Source organism: Juglans microcarpa x Juglans regia, chromosome 1D (genome assembly GCF_004785595.1).
Source record: "Juglans microcarpa x Juglans regia isolate MS1-56 chromosome 1D, Jm3101_v1.0, whole genome shotgun sequence".
Classification (NCBI taxonomy): domain Eukaryota; kingdom Viridiplantae; phylum Streptophyta; class Magnoliopsida; order Fagales; family Juglandaceae; genus Juglans; species Juglans microcarpa x Juglans regia.
In genome coordinates, this window is record NC_054594.1 from 11170083 (window position 1) to 11189870 (window position 19788).

The window sequence follows — 19788 nt, forward strand, 5'->3', positions numbered from 1 at the left end:
AACATCAAATTCAAATTGATGAGAATGAGAAACAAAAGCTGAATTGAAATGGAGATCACAAGAAAGAGTACTAGGATCATCTGTTTTATGCAATAAGTATAGTCCTCCTTTGGCTTTACCCTTCCCAATCGTTCTCCAATGGGTGAGGTCCTGTATAAAGCAAGCATCACCAGAAAATATCAAGCAACAAGAGGATGATTTTGTTAATTGATTGACAGAGAGAAGATTGAATTTAAAAGAAGGCACACAGACGACATTATGTATGATAAGTTGTGGAGACAAATGAATAGAACCAATGTGTGTAACTGGTGCTGAAATGCCATTAGGCATTTTAACAAACTCATTATGGGCAAAATGAAATGTTGTGAAAAAACATGTGCTGTGGTCTATAGCACCAGCATCCACAATCCAATTATTAGAATTAATAAGTGATGGAGATACGGTTTTAATGGAAAAAATAGAAGAAAACATAGAGTTACCTGAAAGATGACCAATTGGAGAGGTAACATTTGCTATTTGAGATACATGTGACTCGGAATTGAGGAGAGTAAGAAGTTGTTGACATTGTTCTGGTGTGAATGAAAATGATGAATTAGCAGCAACTTGATAAGCCGAGAATGAAAGAATTGAAGATTTCCCTTTGAAGCAATATCCAGGAGGATATCCATGTAACTTGAAGCACTTGTCACTAGTGTGCCTTGGAAGAGAGAAGTGAGAACAAATAGGTCTGTCTTTTCGAGGGAAAGCCTTAGTCTGATGAACAAGTTTGGATGTCGATGAAAGTGCAGCAGATGGACTGTGCGAGACTAACACTGATCCAATGTCTCTCTGGTGTTCCTCTTGAAGAACAAGTGAGAAGACCTTGTTGATAGGAGAAAGTTGATCAATTAAGAGCATTTGACCATGGACTTGAGAAAATGAATCATTGAGCCCCATCAAAAATTGCATGACATAATCTTGCTGGTGCATATCCATCAAAGCACGTAATCCTCCATTGGAACAGATAGGTAAGGGCCTATAGTTCATCAACTCATCCCATAGACCTTTCATTTGAGTGTAGTACGCACTAACAGAGAAATCATTCTGCATGAGAGATCCAATTGATTTCTGCAACTGGAAGATCTAAGGGCCATTACCTTGAGAAAAATGTTCTTGAAGATCTGACCACATTTTCATGGCAGATTCAACGTAGATTACACTAGCAGCAATCTCTCTGGAAAGAGAATTGAGAAGCCAGGACAAAAGTATGTTGTTACATCAAGTCCAGTGATGAAAGAAAGGAAAAGTGTTCGATGGCTTAGCAAGAGTCATTGACAAAACCTAATTTGTTCTTGGCAATAAGGCCATGATCATGGATCTACACCAAGTGTGATAATTTTCACCAATGAAAATTTGTATAACAAGAACAGAGTCAGGGCTATCTCCATGATGAAGATAGTAAGGACTGGAAGAATCAGAAGGATTTGAGGATGATGATGTAGAAGGTACAGATGAAGATTCAGAAGAAGAAGTAGTCACGATATTTTGCGCTGGAGTGTATTGTTCAAACTGATACCATGTTAATATTGATACCAAGAAATGCTCAAGAAGATGCAGAGCATCTATTAAAATGTTTATTAAGTACATTTGTATGAAAGAATTACAACTTATATATACCCACTTACAGATGCGGGAAAAATAAAATTTAAAAATCTAACTAACTCTAACAGAAGCCTCCATAACAGAATAAAATGAAACTATATTATCTCTAATAATTTATCAGCTTTACTTTTCATTTGCGAAAGCTAATTAATTTCATATAATCATTTACATAAAAGCAATTGTAAATGGAATTAAACTGGCCCAAGGTTCATGGTCCAAGCACTTCATTCGTGGATTGTGACACATTCACATAAAATCTTGAAATTAAAAAAAAAAATAAACCCAAAAATAAAAAACAAGTTTTCAAAAATTGTATAAGAAAAAGACTACATAACAATTTCTCTGATATATTTTTTGATAAGTAATAAAAAATATATTAATAGAGATAGGCAAAGCCCAAGTACACAAGATGGTATTACAAGAGATAAGATTTATTTAGGTCGAAGTAAGGGAAACTAGAAAGTCATAAAAATTCAGGCTATTATTATCTAAATCAATGGTCTATAGAAATAAAGTACGGAAAAATAGCGTTCTAAATTCCTCTGGAGACTGCTCTTTGTTTTCGAAAGTCCGATCGTTGTGCTCTTGCCATATACACCACATAATACAGATCAGGATCATATTCCACACCGCCTTGATTTATTTGAACTCCTCTCGGAAGTGTCCAGCTGGCCAATAGATCTACCACCATTGCAGGCATAACAAAGGCTAACTCTATTCGGCTAAAGACTTCGACCCACAAGGCTCTAGTAGTCTTGCAATGTAGCAAGAGGTGTTCCACTTTCTCGCCAGATCTCTTGCACATGAAACACCAGTCTAGTATAACTATTCGGCGCTTCCTCAAATTTTCGGTAGTCAGAATCTTCTCCAACGCTGTTGTCTAAGTGAAGAAGATCACTTTTGGAGGCGCCTTATTTCTCCAGATTCTCCTCCATGGGAACGAGATGTTTGCAACTTGGGAAAGGGACTTATAAAAGGATCGAACTGAGAAAATGCCCTTACCTGCGGGGGTCCACCACATCCTATCGACTTGCTGTCTACTCAGCTTCACAGAATAAAGAATGCTGAAAAAAGCCTCAAAGATGTCCACTTCCCAGTCTTGCACCGCTCTACTAAATGTGACGTTCCACTGCACTTGCTCCCCTGTTAGAAGCATAAGGTCCTCTATTAAAGCTTCCTGGTTGCATGCCAACTGAAAAATAGCTGGAAATGTATCCTTTAGGGCCTCATTTCTACACCATATACCCCTCTAAAACTTAATGTGAGAACCTCTCCCCAACACCAATTTAGAATGACTACTAAAATCCCCCCACCCCTTCCTAATGTGTTTCCAAACTCCCACACCTCTAACCCTGTATACCTCTTCAGTACACCAGCCTCCCCACATGTTTCCACATTTACAATCAATTACCAGCTTCAATAGGGCTTCTGTCTCCTTATTATACCTCCATAACCACTTCCCAAGTAGAGCCCGATTGAAAATTCTCAGATTTTTTATACCCAAACCACCGGACGAGAGGGGTGTACACACCTTTTCCCAGCTGACCAGGTGAAATTTGAATCCATCCCCTATCCCACTCCATAGGAAATCACGATGCAGTTTATCAATCCGAGCCGCTACCCTGGCAGGCAACTGAAGCAAAGATAGGAAGTATGTAGGTAAGTTAGAAAGGGTACTCTTCATAAGAGTCAAACGGCCACCTTTCGACAAATACAATTTTTTCCAATCTGTCAATTTCCTTTCTATCTTCTCTATGACTGAATCCCATAAGGTTGAGGCCTTTGTTGTAGCCCCCAACGGCAATCCCAGGTAGGTAATAGGAAGAGAAGCTACCTTGCACCCAAGAATACTAGCTAGATGCCTAGTATTACTCACGTTCCCCACTAGTACTAACTCTGACTTATCAAAATTCACTTTTAAGCCTGATGTTGCTTCGAAGCATAGTAACAAAGCCTTCAATGCCCTCAACTGATTTCGATCTGCCTCATAGAATGAGTGTATAATCTATAAAAAGTAAATGAGACAAAGTAATAATGCCCCTATTGGGATCACCAATCGAAAATCCAGTCACAAACCCATGCGTAACCGCTACCGATGTCATCCTACTCAAAGCCTCCATAATGATAACAAAGAGAAGTGGAGACAAATGATATCCTTGCCTTAGACCTCGAGAGCTACTGAAGAAGCCGGTAGGACAGCCATTAATCAATACTGATAATCTAGTTATAAAAATATACCAACTAATCCAAGTATGCCACCTAGGCCCAAAGCTGCATCTCCCCAACAAATACAAGAGAAAATTCCAATTTACATGGTCATATGTTTTCTCCATATCAAACTTGCAAATAATACTTGCAGAGCCAGCCTTTAATCTGCTATCCAGGCCCTCGTTCGCTATAAGGACTGAATCCAAAATTTGTCGCCTCCTAACAAATGCATTTTGTGATTTCGAAATGATCTTGCCCAAAACTGCCCCCAATCTGTTAGCAAGAACCTTGGATATAATTTCATACACCCCATTCACAAGGTTAATGGGTCGAAAATCCTTAACCTGCACCGCTCCAGTCTTTTTTGGAATCAATGCAATAAGTAGCATTTAGGCTTTTCTCAAACTTTTCAACCAATGATACTTTTTGAAACACATTCATAATGTCCACTTTCACCACCCCTCAGAACGATTGGAAGAAACCCATCGAGAAACCATTTGGGCCTGAAGTTTTATCTTTACTCATATGTCTGACCACATCATACACTTCCTCCTCCTCAAAATGCCTCTCCAACCAAGAGGCTTCCTGAGGCTCAATAGTGTCAAAAACAAGACCATTTAGCTTTGGCCTCCACCCTCACATTCTATTAGCAGTTGTTCATAGAAATCCACCACATGGTCACAAATCAAAGGGGTCTCCTTACATTCCATACCATTAATGTTCAGCATTTTGATGGTATTAGTTCTTTTATGAGAGTTATCAACTTTATGGAAGAATTTAGTACTCCGATCCCCTTCTTTCCGCTACAAAGCTTTCAGCTTCTGGCACCAAGAAATCTCCTATAAGGATAGTATTCTTTCTATTCTGCAACCAACTCTGACTTGTGCAATAGTTCTTCTGGTAAAAGGGCTCTACCTCCAGTATCTGTTCAAACTGATGTAACTCCTCCACCATGAATTTTTTTCGCTCTCCTATATCTCCAAAGGATTGTGAATTCTAAAGTTTAAGGTCATTTTTCAAAACTTTTAACTTACAAACTAGGATGTATGAGAGGTTACCTTAGAACTGATAAGAAGACCACCATTGCCTAACCTTATCCACAAAGCCTTCACTTTTCAACCACATGTTTTCAAACTTGAAGTATCGACGCCAGCTTCGAATGCCACCACAGTCCAACAATATAGGAAAATGGTCCGAGCAAAGACGTGACAGTCTCTTTTGACATACTTCTGGATAGTGCACCTCCCACTCCAGTGAAATTAGGAATCTGTCTACCTGGGACCATGTCTGATTATTCGACCAAGTGAAGGAACCCCCTAGTAGAGAAATATCCAATAGGTTTAAGTCAAAGATACAATCTGAGAACTCTATCATTGCTGGGCACAACCTACTCTCACCCGATCGTTCATTAGAAAATATGATTACATTAAAATCCCCTCCTATAAACTAAGGAAACTCCCACCAGCTATGTAACTTAGCAAGTTCCTCCCATAGGAAACGTATATCGTTGTCTACATTTGGACCATGTATATATATATATATATATATATATATATATTAGGATTTCATAAATTTTTATAAGAATCTAATTCAAGCAAGCAATTCAGAACTACTTCAAAAGTTTTGTTTTATATGTTTGACTTCGAAGATTGAAATCAAACATATAATGTGATTGTTGAATGGCTTTGGGCCAATGGGCCTAATGTGGTTGTTGCACATAGTAAGAAATGCTGATTTTCTAGCATTATGATTTTCGTTTATACAAGAAGACTTTTTAAAAAAATATTTAAATAAATGCCATATATATTTTTAGCCTAAAAAATTGACAGCCTTACTCCATATTCGTGACTTTAAAAAATAAATGTATAATCAATTTCTTTGATATATTACAAAGCGGGAATTCAAGCTCTTTACTGCAAGGAGAAAACAAATGTTTATAAACCTACAACATGCAGGTATATTTATTGAGAAGTTAACGGATCGATATACAAATGATTTTCGTTCATATGCATTTTCTCTGTTCTTTTTTTTAGATTATACATTATGTTAATTTTGATAGTTGGAGACATATAATATGAAAATCATATTTTAAAGTGAACTTTCATCCTGGATCACTCTTTTTTTTGGTTGTACACATATCTTCCCTGCTTATCTACCTCTCCTTTTTCCAATATGGTCATCCAATATGGAAAAAGAAAAGAAGGTAAAACCCGGTATTTGAATCGGGTGTATCCGAGTTTTGCAACTCTAGTTTTGGGCCGGAATAAATCTAAACCGAAACTCAGTTTCTCAAGTTCTGGAGTGGGCAAGGAAAAAATTCGACTCGGATGAATAATCCTACATGCATGTATATTAATTCTGTTTGGAAAAGACTGCTTGAAAGTTTTAATAAATTGTACCTCTTGTTTGATTTTCTCTCGTTATAATCGATTTTATTCGTTCCTTTATTTTAGATGAAATGATTTTATTTTTCACGTTATAAGTATTTTTTTAACAATTAGAAGTATTTCTCGTGTTTATTATTATTATTATTATTAAATTGAAGTTTTGACCGGTCCTTTGAAGGGAACAAAACAATGGAAGAGACACGTGGCCCTAGCATGAAGGATTCCAAACGGACAAACCCAACTAACATTTTGAAAATGTCCACCACCGACTTATGGCTACTTTCCCGTTCGTTTCGCCAACCTCGCGCTTTCTTTTCTTCGCACTCTCTAACGCCTTTTCACTCTCTCCCTCCCTCCCTCCCTCTCTTTCTCTCTGAATTCGTTCCGGCCAAACTCTGTTCTCGGTCCACGCATGGAGAACCTTATCACATTGGTGAACAAACTACAGAGGGCATGTACAGCACTAGGCGATCACGGCGAAGAGAGCTCCTTGCCCACTCTCTGGGATGCATTGCCCGCCATTGCCGTCGTCGGTGGCCAGGTCATATCTCCCATTTTTTCCCTTTTTTATTAGTTTTTATTATCCTTTTGATGCATTGCTTTGCCTTTTTCTTTCTTCTTGTTGTTTTTAGACCTCCCATTTAATTTTTCGTACGTCTTATTTATTACTTTATTTTTTTTAATTTCCTCTTAATTTTATTGTTAGTTTTTCTTCGCGGAAAATTTCTGGTTTCACTTAATTTCTTGTGAATTTTCTTTTCGTATCTTGTTATTGATCCGTATTTTGGTTTTTCTTGATCCTAGATTTAGGTGCTTCTAGTTCTTGGTTCACAATCAATCATTAATGAGTAGTTGCTATGTGCACAACATAGATTATGAACTAATAATTGTTAAACTGATGATGTTTTTTAAGACAAAATTTATATGAATTAATCATCTTGTAATATTTTATTGTTTGCAGAGCTCTGGGAAGTCTTCTGTGCTAGAGAGTATTGTCGGGAAAGACTTTTTACCCCGTGGAGCTGGTAATTTGTGTTGTCAATTCTTTTCACAGTTGCTCATAGTCACAGATATACACACCTGACCTTGCCAATATTTATGCATTGAACACCTCAATTTTATGGGAATGCATTGCTTGCAGGGATTGTTACTAGGCGTCCTCTTGTCTTGCAACTCCATAGGATTGATGAAGGAAGAGAATATGCAGAGTTTATGCATCAACCTAGAAAGAGATTCACTGATTTTGGTATTTATTTTTTAAGCTTAGAAGAGTAGTTTTTCTTCCTAAATACTTGTTCTTGTTGACAATATTTTTAACTTTGCGTCTCCCGTGTCAATTTTCTAAACGAGTTAATATTTCTTAATCCACATTATGTGCTAATCCTGCATTTATTTTCTGCAGCTGCCGTGAGGAAGGAGATTTCTGATGAGACTGATCGAGAGACAGGTCGGACAAAACAAATTTCTACTGTTCCAATCCATCTCAGTATCTTTTCCCCTAATGGTGAGACATAAGTATTGGTTATCTTGTATCATACATTCTCATAAATGCCACGTAAGCTTTGATTAAATGTTGTTGAGTTATTTTAAACCAAATGGGTTTTCAGTTGATCCAATGTCAGTGCAAAAGGTCCAGCATTATAGGTGTGATACATTTAGTGATGATTGAGCAATAATATGTGTAATATTGGCATATGGTGTGTCATATTTCACACTTGAACTGCACTATGGTAATGAGGAATGTACTTTTTAAAGTTACTTATGCTGTTGAGATTATACCTCAAATTGAGTTGAGTTGGAAGATCATTGTATTAGGTCTGTGCAGCTATGATTGGTTTGGTTTTTAACTCAAATTTTAGACTTAAAAGGGTGTTTCTGGAACTTGAGCGCATAGTGTTCTATTATGCTTTGTTGGGAATTACCAAACAAAAACATGATTGTTTCTTATCAGCAATAATAGTCTTTTTTGTAAAAGTTTTCTTACAAAATTGTTGACTTTGATCTTGACAGTTGTGAACTTGACGTTGGTCGATCTTCCTGGACTTACAAAAGTAGCTGTTGGTAGGTTGTATTGCTCATATTTTTCATATTGACTCCCACTCCATAGAAATATTACAAGATTAATTTATCCATGGTTGGGGTGTTGTAGATGGTCAGCCAGAGAGCATTGTGCAAGACATTGAGAACATGGTTCGGTCCTACATTGAGAAGGTAATTGTGATATCAGAGTTTTCAAGAGTCTTTCGAGTTTGATGTTTTGATCTAATTTAATGAAGAATGAGGTTGGTAGGGTTCCCTTAGGACTTCCTAGAAAATACACTGGAATTTTGTAAATATGTAAAAAGTGATTGCTGGTAGTTTTAATGAGTTCAAAAAACTAGAACTGACATTATTTACTCAATTTTCAGGTTCTATTACATACTAGTCTGTGCTTTTTACTTGAGTCTTTGTATCTTACATGGAAAAGATTTTTCTGTTAGGACTTTAATGGATAATAACACTCTTTAATTCCAGCCCAACTGTATTATTCTTGCAATTTCTCCAGCCAACCAAGATCTTGCTACATCTGATGCAATTAAGATTTCCCGTGAGGTAGACCCTAAAGGTAAATCAATTTTCTTAATGTCTTCTTCTATATCTCGCCTGGCTTTTCTGATGGAGCTTTATGGATTGATTGACTAGGCATATGATGAATTACTATAATTACAAGCTTTCCTTTGACACATGGTATATCCTCTGTTTATGTGGTTAACAAATTTTCAGGGGAGAGGACATTTGGAGTTTTGACCAAGATTGATCTTATGGATAAGGGTACTGATGCAGTTGATGTAAGTCTTATTACTTCATTTAGAGTGATGGTGTTGTGAAATTTAGTACTCTTGGTTCATTTTATATAGCTTGTTGGATTAGTTCAAAGTTTGGTTTTCTTTTGTCAATGTGAGTCTAATATATTTTGCTTTTATGTTTCTAGGATTGGTTGATATGATGTTTTCTGGCATATATTATTTAATAATGATAGAATTCTATTACTTGTGAAAATATTGAGTGAGGCTAAATTTTTCTTTAAATTAGGAGAGTTAGCTTTCAATTCAAAGGAATTTTGGAGAAGCAGGCTTCATCGAACATGATAGAAATGTGTACTAGTGAACTTGATGGCTCTGTTGGTTTTGAAAAGCTACTCTTATATTATTATCAAAGATTTCTTGGTGATTTATTAATTGACATTATGCATTCAAATTGGCGAATTCTTTTTTTTATTATTTCAGATCCTAGAAGGAAGATCATATAAGCTACGATTTCCTTGGATTGGTGTTGTTAATCGGTCTCAAGCCGATATAAATAAAAGTGTTGATATGATTGCTGCCAGGCGCAGAGAACGTGAATACTTTGCTACTAGCCCAGAGTATAGGCATCTGACTGACAGAATGGGTTCTGAGCATCTAGGAAAGATGCTTTCTAAGGTATGTTTAAGTGGTTTCCCAGATGAGTTTTATGTATTCTTTGAAATTTCAATAATCTTTTATTCTTTGTGGATATACAAATTGTCATGGAAACGATTTAGATTTTTGTAAAAAGTTACTCTGATCCCCTTGATTTTGTGGCAATGACATTGTTGAAACTAAATATAATTAATTCGGCAGCACTTGGAAACTGTTATCAAGTCTCGAATCCCAGGCCTTCAATCCCTTATCAATAAAACCATAACTGAGCTGGAAGCAGAACTGAACCGTCTTGGGAAGCCCATTGCTTCGGATGCTGGAGTAAGCATTTTTTCCAACTTTAACGAATGTAATTTCATTAAGCGTTGGAATTCATTCTGTTTTTGGAATGCAGGGAAAATTGTATGCCATAATGGAAATTTGTCGAACATTTGATCAAATATTTAAAGAACATCTAGATGGCGTGTATGTTTTCTTTTTTTTCCGCATAATGTACTTTTCGTTTTGGAATGTGTTTTGTTCATTTCCTGCTGATTTCAAAATTATGATCACTTTATGCAGGCGCCCAGGTGGTGATAAGATCTACAGTGTGTTTGATAATCAGCTTCCAGCTGCTCTGAAGAGGTTGCAATTTGACAAACATCTTTCAATGGAAAACGTGAGAAAGCTAATCACTGAGGCAGATGGATATCAACCTCACCTAATTGCTCCTGAACAAGGATATCGTCGTCTGATTGAGTTTTCCTTGGTAACAATTAGAGGTCCTGCCGAGGCAGCTGTAGATGCGGTACGTGTAATACCCCAGATTGAGAATAGGAGGTGGTGAATTTGATTCCAAATTTCTTAGGGGTAGTTCTTGTCCTTTATAAGGATTTAAGTGACTTCAATTGTAATATTGACTAGTTCTTTTAGATTATAAACCTGACTTTGGTTTGAGCTTTCCTTGTGTCATTATAAATGACATCATAGCCAGGTCTCAATCAAAAGTGTTGGAATTGAGATGTGCAAACTGTAATAGTCCATTGGCCGGATGAGGATTGTAGGGATTTAAAGAGGGAGATTAATACTCCAGGTTGAATATAGGAGGTATTGGATGGGATCCCGCATTGGTTTGGATAGAGAAATTCTTGCCCATTATAATGATTCAAATATACTCTTTTTGTAACATTAACTAGTCTTTTAAAATTATAAGCAAATGTGGCTTAGGTTTCCTTCAGAATGCTTTTCACACTTGTATGAAAAACGTCCATTTGTGGTCAGTTACTTGCTACGAAAATTAATATTTCCCACCAAAATAAGTCATACTGATCGTAGATAACTCATCACAAATACTCATTTTTCTTGTAGTGTTAGATGTACTGTAATTATTTAGTTTGCATTATTAATAATCCTTGGTATAAGATCCTACTAAATTGTTCTTTGCTAGATTTCTTTTTTTTGTAAGTAATTCTTTGCTAGATTTATTAAATGCTGATGTTCTAAATTCGTCTGATGGGTACATATATTCCACGATTACAGGTTCATGCTATATTGAAGGATCTTACTCACAAGGCTATTGGTGAAACTATGGCAAGTTCTTTGTCATTGCTTCCTTTCCAATATGTTTGATTCTTGAGTTTTGTTATAGAGATACATTACCATACCATCTTTGAACTAGAGATCCAAATAAAAGTTCAGGGCCTTAGGCATTTGGGAGAGTACTTGATTTTTTTCAAGTTTCACATGTAACTTAATCAGTGAGCTTCCCCTGATCAAGTACATAAATACTTCATATAAATAATGGCATTTGAAAATATCCAGAAACTTTGGAGGGCAAGTGCAAATTCCTTGATTTGTTTTCAGGACATCCAAGTATATTTTTGTTTATGTTGCTTGTAGGAGCTAAAGCAGTATCCCACTCTGAGATCGGAAGTCGCAAATGCAGCAATTGAATCATTGGACAGGATGAGGGAAGAAAGCAAGAAAGCAACCTTGCAGTTGGTTGACATGGAAATTGGTTATCTAACTGTCGAATATTTTCGCAAGCTTCCCCAAGATATTGAGAAGGGTGGAAATCCAACACACTCAGTTTTTGACAGATACAATGATTCATATCTCAGGCGAGTTGGTAAGTACCCAAATAGTGAAAGTTCAACCAAAAACACAACCCAATTTTAGTTAAAGGACTAGCCTAGACTAGTGAAGTTATTACCGACTAAGATCTAGCTTTGTTGGTTTGAGTCATTTTCGAAGTTCAAGCGTTTGCATCTCAATCATTTCATGAGTATCTTATAAATCTTTAAACATTAGTAGCTCGAAATACAGCTAGTTTTATGTATTTCTTTTATATATACAGGAACGAATGTCTTGTCCTATGTCAATATGGTTTGTGCAAGTTTGAGGAACTCTATTCCGAAGTCTGTTGTCTATTGTCAAGTGCGTGAGGCCAAACGAGGCCTACTTGATCATTTCTTCACAGAGTTGGGTAAAAAAGAGGCAAGGATTTCAATGCACTGATCATGACCCATTCCTCTTTCTCTTACGTCTCTTGAAATGTCACAACACTACTCTAAGTTCCTTATCCATAACTGTTTTTTTTTTTTTTTTTTTCTTTCTTTTTTCAGTCAAAGCAGTTGGGTAAATTGTTGGATGAGGATCCAGCAATCATGCAGCGTCGTTCAAACCTTGCAAAAAGGTTGGAGTTATATAGAAGTGCCCAAGAGGAAATTGATGCAGTTGCTTGGTCCAAATAGAGGGGACTTGATTTATTTTCTTTCTTAGAAGTTGGATGGCATCGATTCTTTCATTTATTAGCATCCCATAAAGCTCACGCCGCTTGAATTGAATTAGAAAATTCTAAGAGATCTTGATCAGTGAATATATACCAATTCTGTATTATTCACATTTTTCTTGTTCCGATAGAGATGATTGGACCCATGAACTTCGAAATAAAAAAGGTAGCATTTTGTTAATTTTTAGGCACGATTGGATCTCACTTCCCTTTTGTTAATATGTATAGATAGCCTCATTTAGCTAGCCATGATGCATGGTTGGAGTAGCAAAATTAATGTTGTATCTTGAATGATGGGTGCATGCCGAGAATTGGAAAACATTTTTTTAGGTTCTAATGACAGGAAGATATACCTAATTGCAAGAGAGTTCCAACTAATGCGGTGGGGAATTCGAATCCAAGTTTTTCATTTGGAGAATCGGGTTATATGTCATCAGGTCATCAGATTCTTGGTCTGATGGAAGTCTACGTCTTTATGTGAATAGTTTTTAATAATTTAAGAAGTTTGATTTTGGAAGTCTACGTATTTATGTGATTTTAGTATATTTTTGGATTGCATTATTTTAAAGTTTCTTTTTCTTTCCGAAAAAATATGGTTATTAAGAAAAAAGAAAAGTTTTAATTTTTCAAACGGTAATATTATCAATGAATGGTATTCATATTGTACAGACTTTCCTAATCATCATACTGAGCTGAATGGGACTTCTAATTATTACCATCGAAGAAAAGAATTTCTTTAATATATATTAGAGTTGATACATACATATGTATGAGGTCACGAGTGTACAAATTAAGATTATTTTTTCATTTTTATCGATTCCTACTCTAGATTCTACTATTTATATCTAATATTGCACTAAAATTAAGAAACCTTTGTATAACTCAAAGTTTTCAGGCTAAAAAGAAAAAAAAAATAGTTAGCAAATATATAAAAGCTCTTTTATATTTGCTTTGACTTAAGAACTACTTGGTTGTATCCCATTTCATTGCGCCAAAGACTTAAAAAAAGTGAGGTAGTTTAGTTATACAAATCATCTTATTTAATCATTACAATTTTTTTAAATTTTTATAAAAAATATAATAAATAATTCAATTTTTTCAAATTCTAAAATAAAAACAATATTAACAAATTATATTCTAATAATATTTTATTTAATTTTTAATTTTCATCCAATCTCATCTCATCTGTGTAACCAAACGAGGCCTGATATTTTTTTTTGGAAATGGTAGATTAATTATGGGCTATTCAATTCTACCCTACATATCTTTTTAAGAAAATGGAAGGTACCCCCACTTTTATTGATAACCCTATCTTATGATAGAAGAATACATTTTACAAATGTGGGAAGAGTCTTAGGAGTTATATAAATCGTGAGACCAAAGCCTTGTAAAAACTATATATTCTAAGAAATCAATCTATACAATAATTATTTCGAACGATCTATCATAATAGAAAGGTATAAAACTAATGCCTAAAGTGAGGGAGTCCTGTTTTATCCAGAAAAATATATGTCATATAATTGTTTTAGTAAGTGAAAAATGGAGTAAAAAGAAGCATCTATACCAGCAGCTCCTAAGTTTGCTAAAACATCAATCAAACTATTTTTTTATTTTTTTTAATAAAGAGTTAGGGTCACCTGTTCAAAAGTGACATCTCTCCAAATTTATTAATAACCCTCACTTATGGCGGAGGAAAACCGTGATTACAAGTCAAACATCTGGGGTACAAATGAAAAACCCAGCATGCGGAAAAAAAACCAAGCCAGAATGAATAAAAATAACCATGGAAAACAAAATAAAACCACAAAGACCTCAAACTAACTAAAACGAAACGAAGGCAACTCGGAGTAGTCCACACAGATAAGACCACGCAGCACTCGGGGAGTCTCCATCAGTTGTGAGACAACTAAGTCATTACCAGAACCCCATGTTTGGCTAACCAATCTGCAACTTTATTTCCCTCACGAAAACATGATGAATCGAGCAAGTCATAGAGTTCATAATGTCCATAATTTCCTCCTAGTAATCCTCTAGGTACCACACCCCACATCTTTTGCTCTTCCACTAGGAAATAACAGTCATAGAATCAAGTTCAATATCCACATAATTGAGAGATAAGGATTTACAAACCTGGAGTCTATGAAGAAGAGCTAAGAGTTCTACCCGATTATTAGAACCTGTACCAATGAACTCAGAAAAAGCATGAATTAGCTTACCATGATGATTTCTAATAATCCCACCTATACCTGAGGCACCCGGATTACCCAAACTACTGCCATCAGTGTTAAGCTTAACCCATCTCGCCGAAGGCCGTTGCCAATCAATAACTTTGCAACGCCGAATTAGGGGAAGAACGGGCTGGACATGCAAACTTTCAAGTATCTGCAAATCAAAACTAGATATGTGAGAACTAGCATGCATATCTCGACAAATAAGACTAATCCACCGGCGAACAGAGTGAATAATGTCAGAGGCAGATTCAAAGCGACCCTCCATACGCGCCAAACAACGCCTCTGCCAGATTCTCCAAGTGATAATCACCGGGAGAATTCCCACAATAATGCCAACTTGAGACGCTAGAGGCTCGATGAAACCAAATCTTCACTGTGTCTTTCCAATTCCGGCCTATCAGGATCCCAAGACTAGTCCCAAAATATCGCCAAATGGTGTTCGCAATATCGCCTACAAAAAGAAATGATTTTGGTCCTCATAGTGACCGTTAGCACAACAATCACAACGAGAGGTAATAGGAATGCCAACACGACGAAGATGATGATCGACACTAAGGGCCATATACCAAACTTTCCACATATGGGTAGACATTTTAAGAGGAAGACTCTTATGCCACATCCAAGAATGCCCCTCAATAGTATCACTCCTAATACGGACACAATCCCACACCGACTTAATGGAAAACAAACCATTATCATTCTTGGTCCAAATCAGAACGTCCAACCCCGGTATAGCCTTACAAATATCCTCTAAAATCCCATCAAAATGATCCGGCCCCACTAATTGACGAATAAAATCCATATCATTATTTAATTTGCAATCCTTCACTTGAAGATGAGGATGCCCTACAATATTCATATCATTAGTTAAAGGGCCTCTGTCCCTCCATTTATCATACCAGAAAAAAACCTTACCATCTTTAAGACGCCACTTAGAGTTATCCAAGACCAGAGGAAGGGATTTAGCAATCATTTTCCAGAATCTTGTACCCTTAGTTGGATCAACCAGGGCCCAAGGTTTAAAACCCACATACTTACCCTTAAAAAAATTAGCCCATAAAGAATTACCTTGAATAAGATTCCAAGCAAATCTAGCATGAAGGGCTTTTTACATATTATCGAGGTTCCTAAAATCCAAACCGCCTTCCTCCACGGGACGGCAGATAGAATTCCAGGCCACCCATTTTTTCTTACCTTTGTTATTATCCTCCTCCCAGAAGAAAGTACTCATCATACGATGAATGGTTTTAATAGTAGATTGCGAGACCTGAAGGATGGCAAAAAGATGATGAAGATCCATATTAGAAAGAACATGACGAAGTAAAATAAGATGGCCACCCGCCGAAAGAAATCTCATCTTCCACCCCAGAATTTTCTTTTGAATATTAGACACCATATCTTCCAGATGCACCTGTTTGAGACGACCCAAAATAATAGGCACTCCAAGATATTTGAAAGGGAAAGATCCTTCTGAAAATCCAGTCTTTCGTAATAAGAAGCTTTTTCGAGCTAAAGAAATTTTTTGAGAGCAAACAATGGCAGATTTAGAATGATTGATACACTGACCCGACCAACTCTCATATTTATGAAGCACAGATAAAATCTCCCTTAGGGCTTGAGAGCTGCCATTAGAAAAAAGCACCACATCATCAGCATACATAAGATGAGAAATTATGGGCGTACCACGGGCTTGAGAGAATTGACCAAATTTCCTAGCCTCCACACTTTGCTTGATCAATCTAGAGAGAATTTCTTAAGAATAATAAAGAGATAGGGAGAAAGGGGATCACCCTGACGCAAGCCCCGACCAACTTGAAAAAAACCTTTAATGGTGCCATTCATCATCATAGAGTACCAAGGAGTCGAGATGCAAGTTCTGATAAGAGCACAAAAATTAGGGGAAAATCCAAAACAGCAAAGAACCTCCAGAAGAAACAACCAATCCATTCGATCATAGGTTTTAGCCATATCCAGTTTAATCATGATATTACCACCATGGGCCTTCTTATTAATGGAGTGGACCATTTCCTGCGTAATACTAATATTTTCAAAGATGCTTCTCCCTGGAATAAAAGCGCCTTGTTTCCATGAAATCATTTTTGAGAGGAGACCTGTCAAACGATTAACAATGATTTTGGAACATATTTTATAGAATACCGAGCATAGGCTGATAGGCCTAAACTTATCAAAACCAGAAGGTGTATCAACCTTTGGAATTAAGACAAGAAAAGATGCAGTGAAAAATCTTGGGAGCTATTTAGAATTAAAAAAATCAGATGTGGCTTCCAAGACATCCTCTTTCACAATATCCTAACAACTTTTGAAAAAATCAGAACCAAAGCTATCAGGCCCCGGGGAGCTGTTAGAAGGGATAGAAGACAGAGTAGAAAACACTTCATTCATAGAAGGCACTGCACACAAAATCAAGTTGTCAGAATCAGAAATAATAGGCGAGATAAGAGTCGATAAATCAGGTAACAATCTGGTTGGCATGCCCTGTAAAAAAGTAGAAAAGAAATCTACAGCCCCCTGATGAATACTCTCCAGCGAATTAAAAACCATGCCATTCGATGATCTCATGTCCACCACTCTTTTACGCAGTTTATTAGCAAGGCAGGCATGAAAAAACTTCGTGTTACGATCACCATCCATATTCTATTTTAACTTGGACATTTGAGCCAGTCTAGTATCTTCACGACGGAGCCAATTATCCAATTCCGTAGAAGCGGCCATAAGATCCCTCTCCGTAGAATCATCCCAATTTTGCTGAAATTTCTTTTCAATCTCCTCAATTTGTTGCTCAAGAGAATTAATATGCATATTAGTGTGACCGAAAATTTGTTTATTCCATTCACGCAAGGCGACCTTATTGTGCTTCAATTTAAAAGCCAATTTTGTAAGCCCGTGACCATCAATAGTTGCAGACCACGCCTGAAGAACACATAAAAAAAATTGTGGATGATCCATCCACATTTGTTGAAAACGAAAAGGCGAAGGACCATAAGAGAAATGATCCATCTTGAACTCAATAACCATAGGAGAGTGATCGGACGTGGTGCGCGGCAGATAAGAACAAACTACATTAAGAAAATAAGAGAGCAAAGAGAAATCCATGAAAACTTGATCTAATTTCGCCCAAGACCGAGCAAGACCCGATTGCCCATTACACCAAGAAAAATTTCTGCCTTTAGACTTCATCTCAACCAAACCACCTTGGTGGACCCAGTCATTGAAGTCCTCCATCACCGCATTAGAACGAGGTGAGCCACCCCTTCTTTCTGAGTTATTCTGGATGATATTAAAATCTCCAACAAAAAAACAAGGCTCCGATCCCATAGCCTGGGAACTAAGGTCCTCCCACAAGATTTTCCTCTCATACATACTGCACTTTGCATAGATGATAGTACACAAAAAATGATAAGACCTCGTGATAACCCGAAGAGAAACAAACTGCATATGTGATCGCACCACTTGAATATCAAGAGTATTGGCCCAAAAGATCCAGATTTTACTACCAACATCTACATGCGAAATAAAGGAGTCAAAATGTAAATAATGTTGCAAACAGGTAGCTTTGTCCAGATTTTGAAAAGGTTCCAAAACCGCAACCATCTGAGGCTTAAATTTACAAACTAAATTCCTCAGTCTTCGACGAGAGATACCGATGCCACGGACATTCCAAAATTTAATAGAGTTACTCATAAAGACAAGGTAGAGGGACGCGTATGACCCGAATGGAGCTTCTAACTTTCTCAAACTTTTTCTTTTGATATTTTTTCTTAACCTTTTTACCTTCAGAATCCGAATGGTAATCCTTAAACTGAGGGAGCACATCTGGAGGGATATCAGGATCAAGTTTGGAAGCAATATCATCAAGCATATTGCCTAGATTTTCATTTAGAGTCTCGATTGCTATACCGAGTTCATTTTCCTCCAGTTTAATGTTAGCAGAATCCTCCAGGATCAGAGGAGAGGGCTCTTCAACATTAAAAGAAAAACTACTATTATGGATCAGAAGAATACCTGCATCCTCACTTGGCTCTAGCACCCCTCCATCGTCGTGAACATTGACCTCCATACAGGTCCCCTGGTCAGGGGATGATACCAGAATATTAACAACTGGTTCCGGAATAGCACCAATTGGTTCCGGAATCTCACCAACAGGTTCTTCGGACTCTGCCTCAGGAGGAATAATCACTGGGTTGGTCATCTCACCACCCTATGTATTTTCAGAACTAGTTCCACGAGGTTCTTGTTCTCATTTCTTACGGCCACAGTTTTGCTCCCCATGCTTAGATTTTCCTGCACGACATGTCTTAGAATTATGACCCTGCACTCTGCATTTTCCACAATACGTAGGCAACGTCTCATAGATAACCTCTTGTTTCCTGATCGTAGCCAGACCAGGAGTACCAATCCAGAAATAAGGGATCGGCTCCTTGGCAGCATCCATATCCAAACAAAGTCTAGCTCCATCAGTTCGGGTCGCAAAACCCGTGGGGTTATCCCTACGTATAAATCGACCAATTGGTGCAATGAAAATCCGAAGGAAGGATTCTTGATAATAGTTGGGAGGTAATCCGGGAAGCAAAATCCACACGGGTACATTAGAAGGTTCATGCTCCTCATTGAATTCTGGAGACCAGTGAAAAGCACGATAAGCCACTCCATTCACTTCACAGGATTCACGGGACAAGGTTTTCACAAAATCCGCTTCTGTAGCCATCCTGATGAAAACGTTACGGGGCAATTTCATAAAGGAGACCACCGGGGTAGATGATAGACCCCACTGACTAGAGATAAAGGCACGTATAGCATCCAGAGAGGGCCGTTGTCTAAGGAACTTGATCACTATAGAGAAACGGAATGGCTCTGCTGAGCGGTTGATTTCTTCTTTAGAGAACTAGAAAAAAATCTCGCCTTCCATAACTTTAGGTGCACAAGAGGCTACAATCATTTCAGGGAGGGGTTGCGGTGCCGCAACAGCCATTTCGGTAAAGGTTTGACGGCCAGAAGATTGACCATCCATGGCTGCCATGTAGCCTCAACGTAACAGAGACCAAAATAGAGAAGGGAACCTTGGAAACACACGAAACCCTAGCAGAGCACGT

At 37.2% G+C, this 19788-nt stretch overlaps 1 protein-coding gene across 1 annotated transcript; it reads left to right on the top strand.

Moving 5' to 3' along the window:
• The first annotated feature begins 6544 nt into the window (after positions 1 to 6544).
• Positions 6545 to 12788, top strand: LOC121248976 (dynamin-related protein 5A). Its single transcript, XM_041147616.1, has 16 exons — positions 6545 to 6777; positions 7198 to 7261; positions 7378 to 7482; positions 7639 to 7740; positions 8247 to 8297; positions 8386 to 8447; positions 8751 to 8841; positions 9000 to 9064; positions 9503 to 9697; positions 9878 to 9997; positions 10071 to 10141; positions 10238 to 10463; positions 11195 to 11245; positions 11555 to 11783; positions 12012 to 12151; positions 12280 to 12788. Exons 1-16 carry the CDS (start codon positions 6649 to 6651, stop codon positions 12406 to 12408), a joined length of 1830 nt encoding a protein of 609 aa, XP_041003550.1. The 5' UTR covers positions 6545 to 6648; the 3' UTR covers positions 12409 to 12788.
• Positions 12789 to 19788: the final 7000 nt, after the last annotated feature.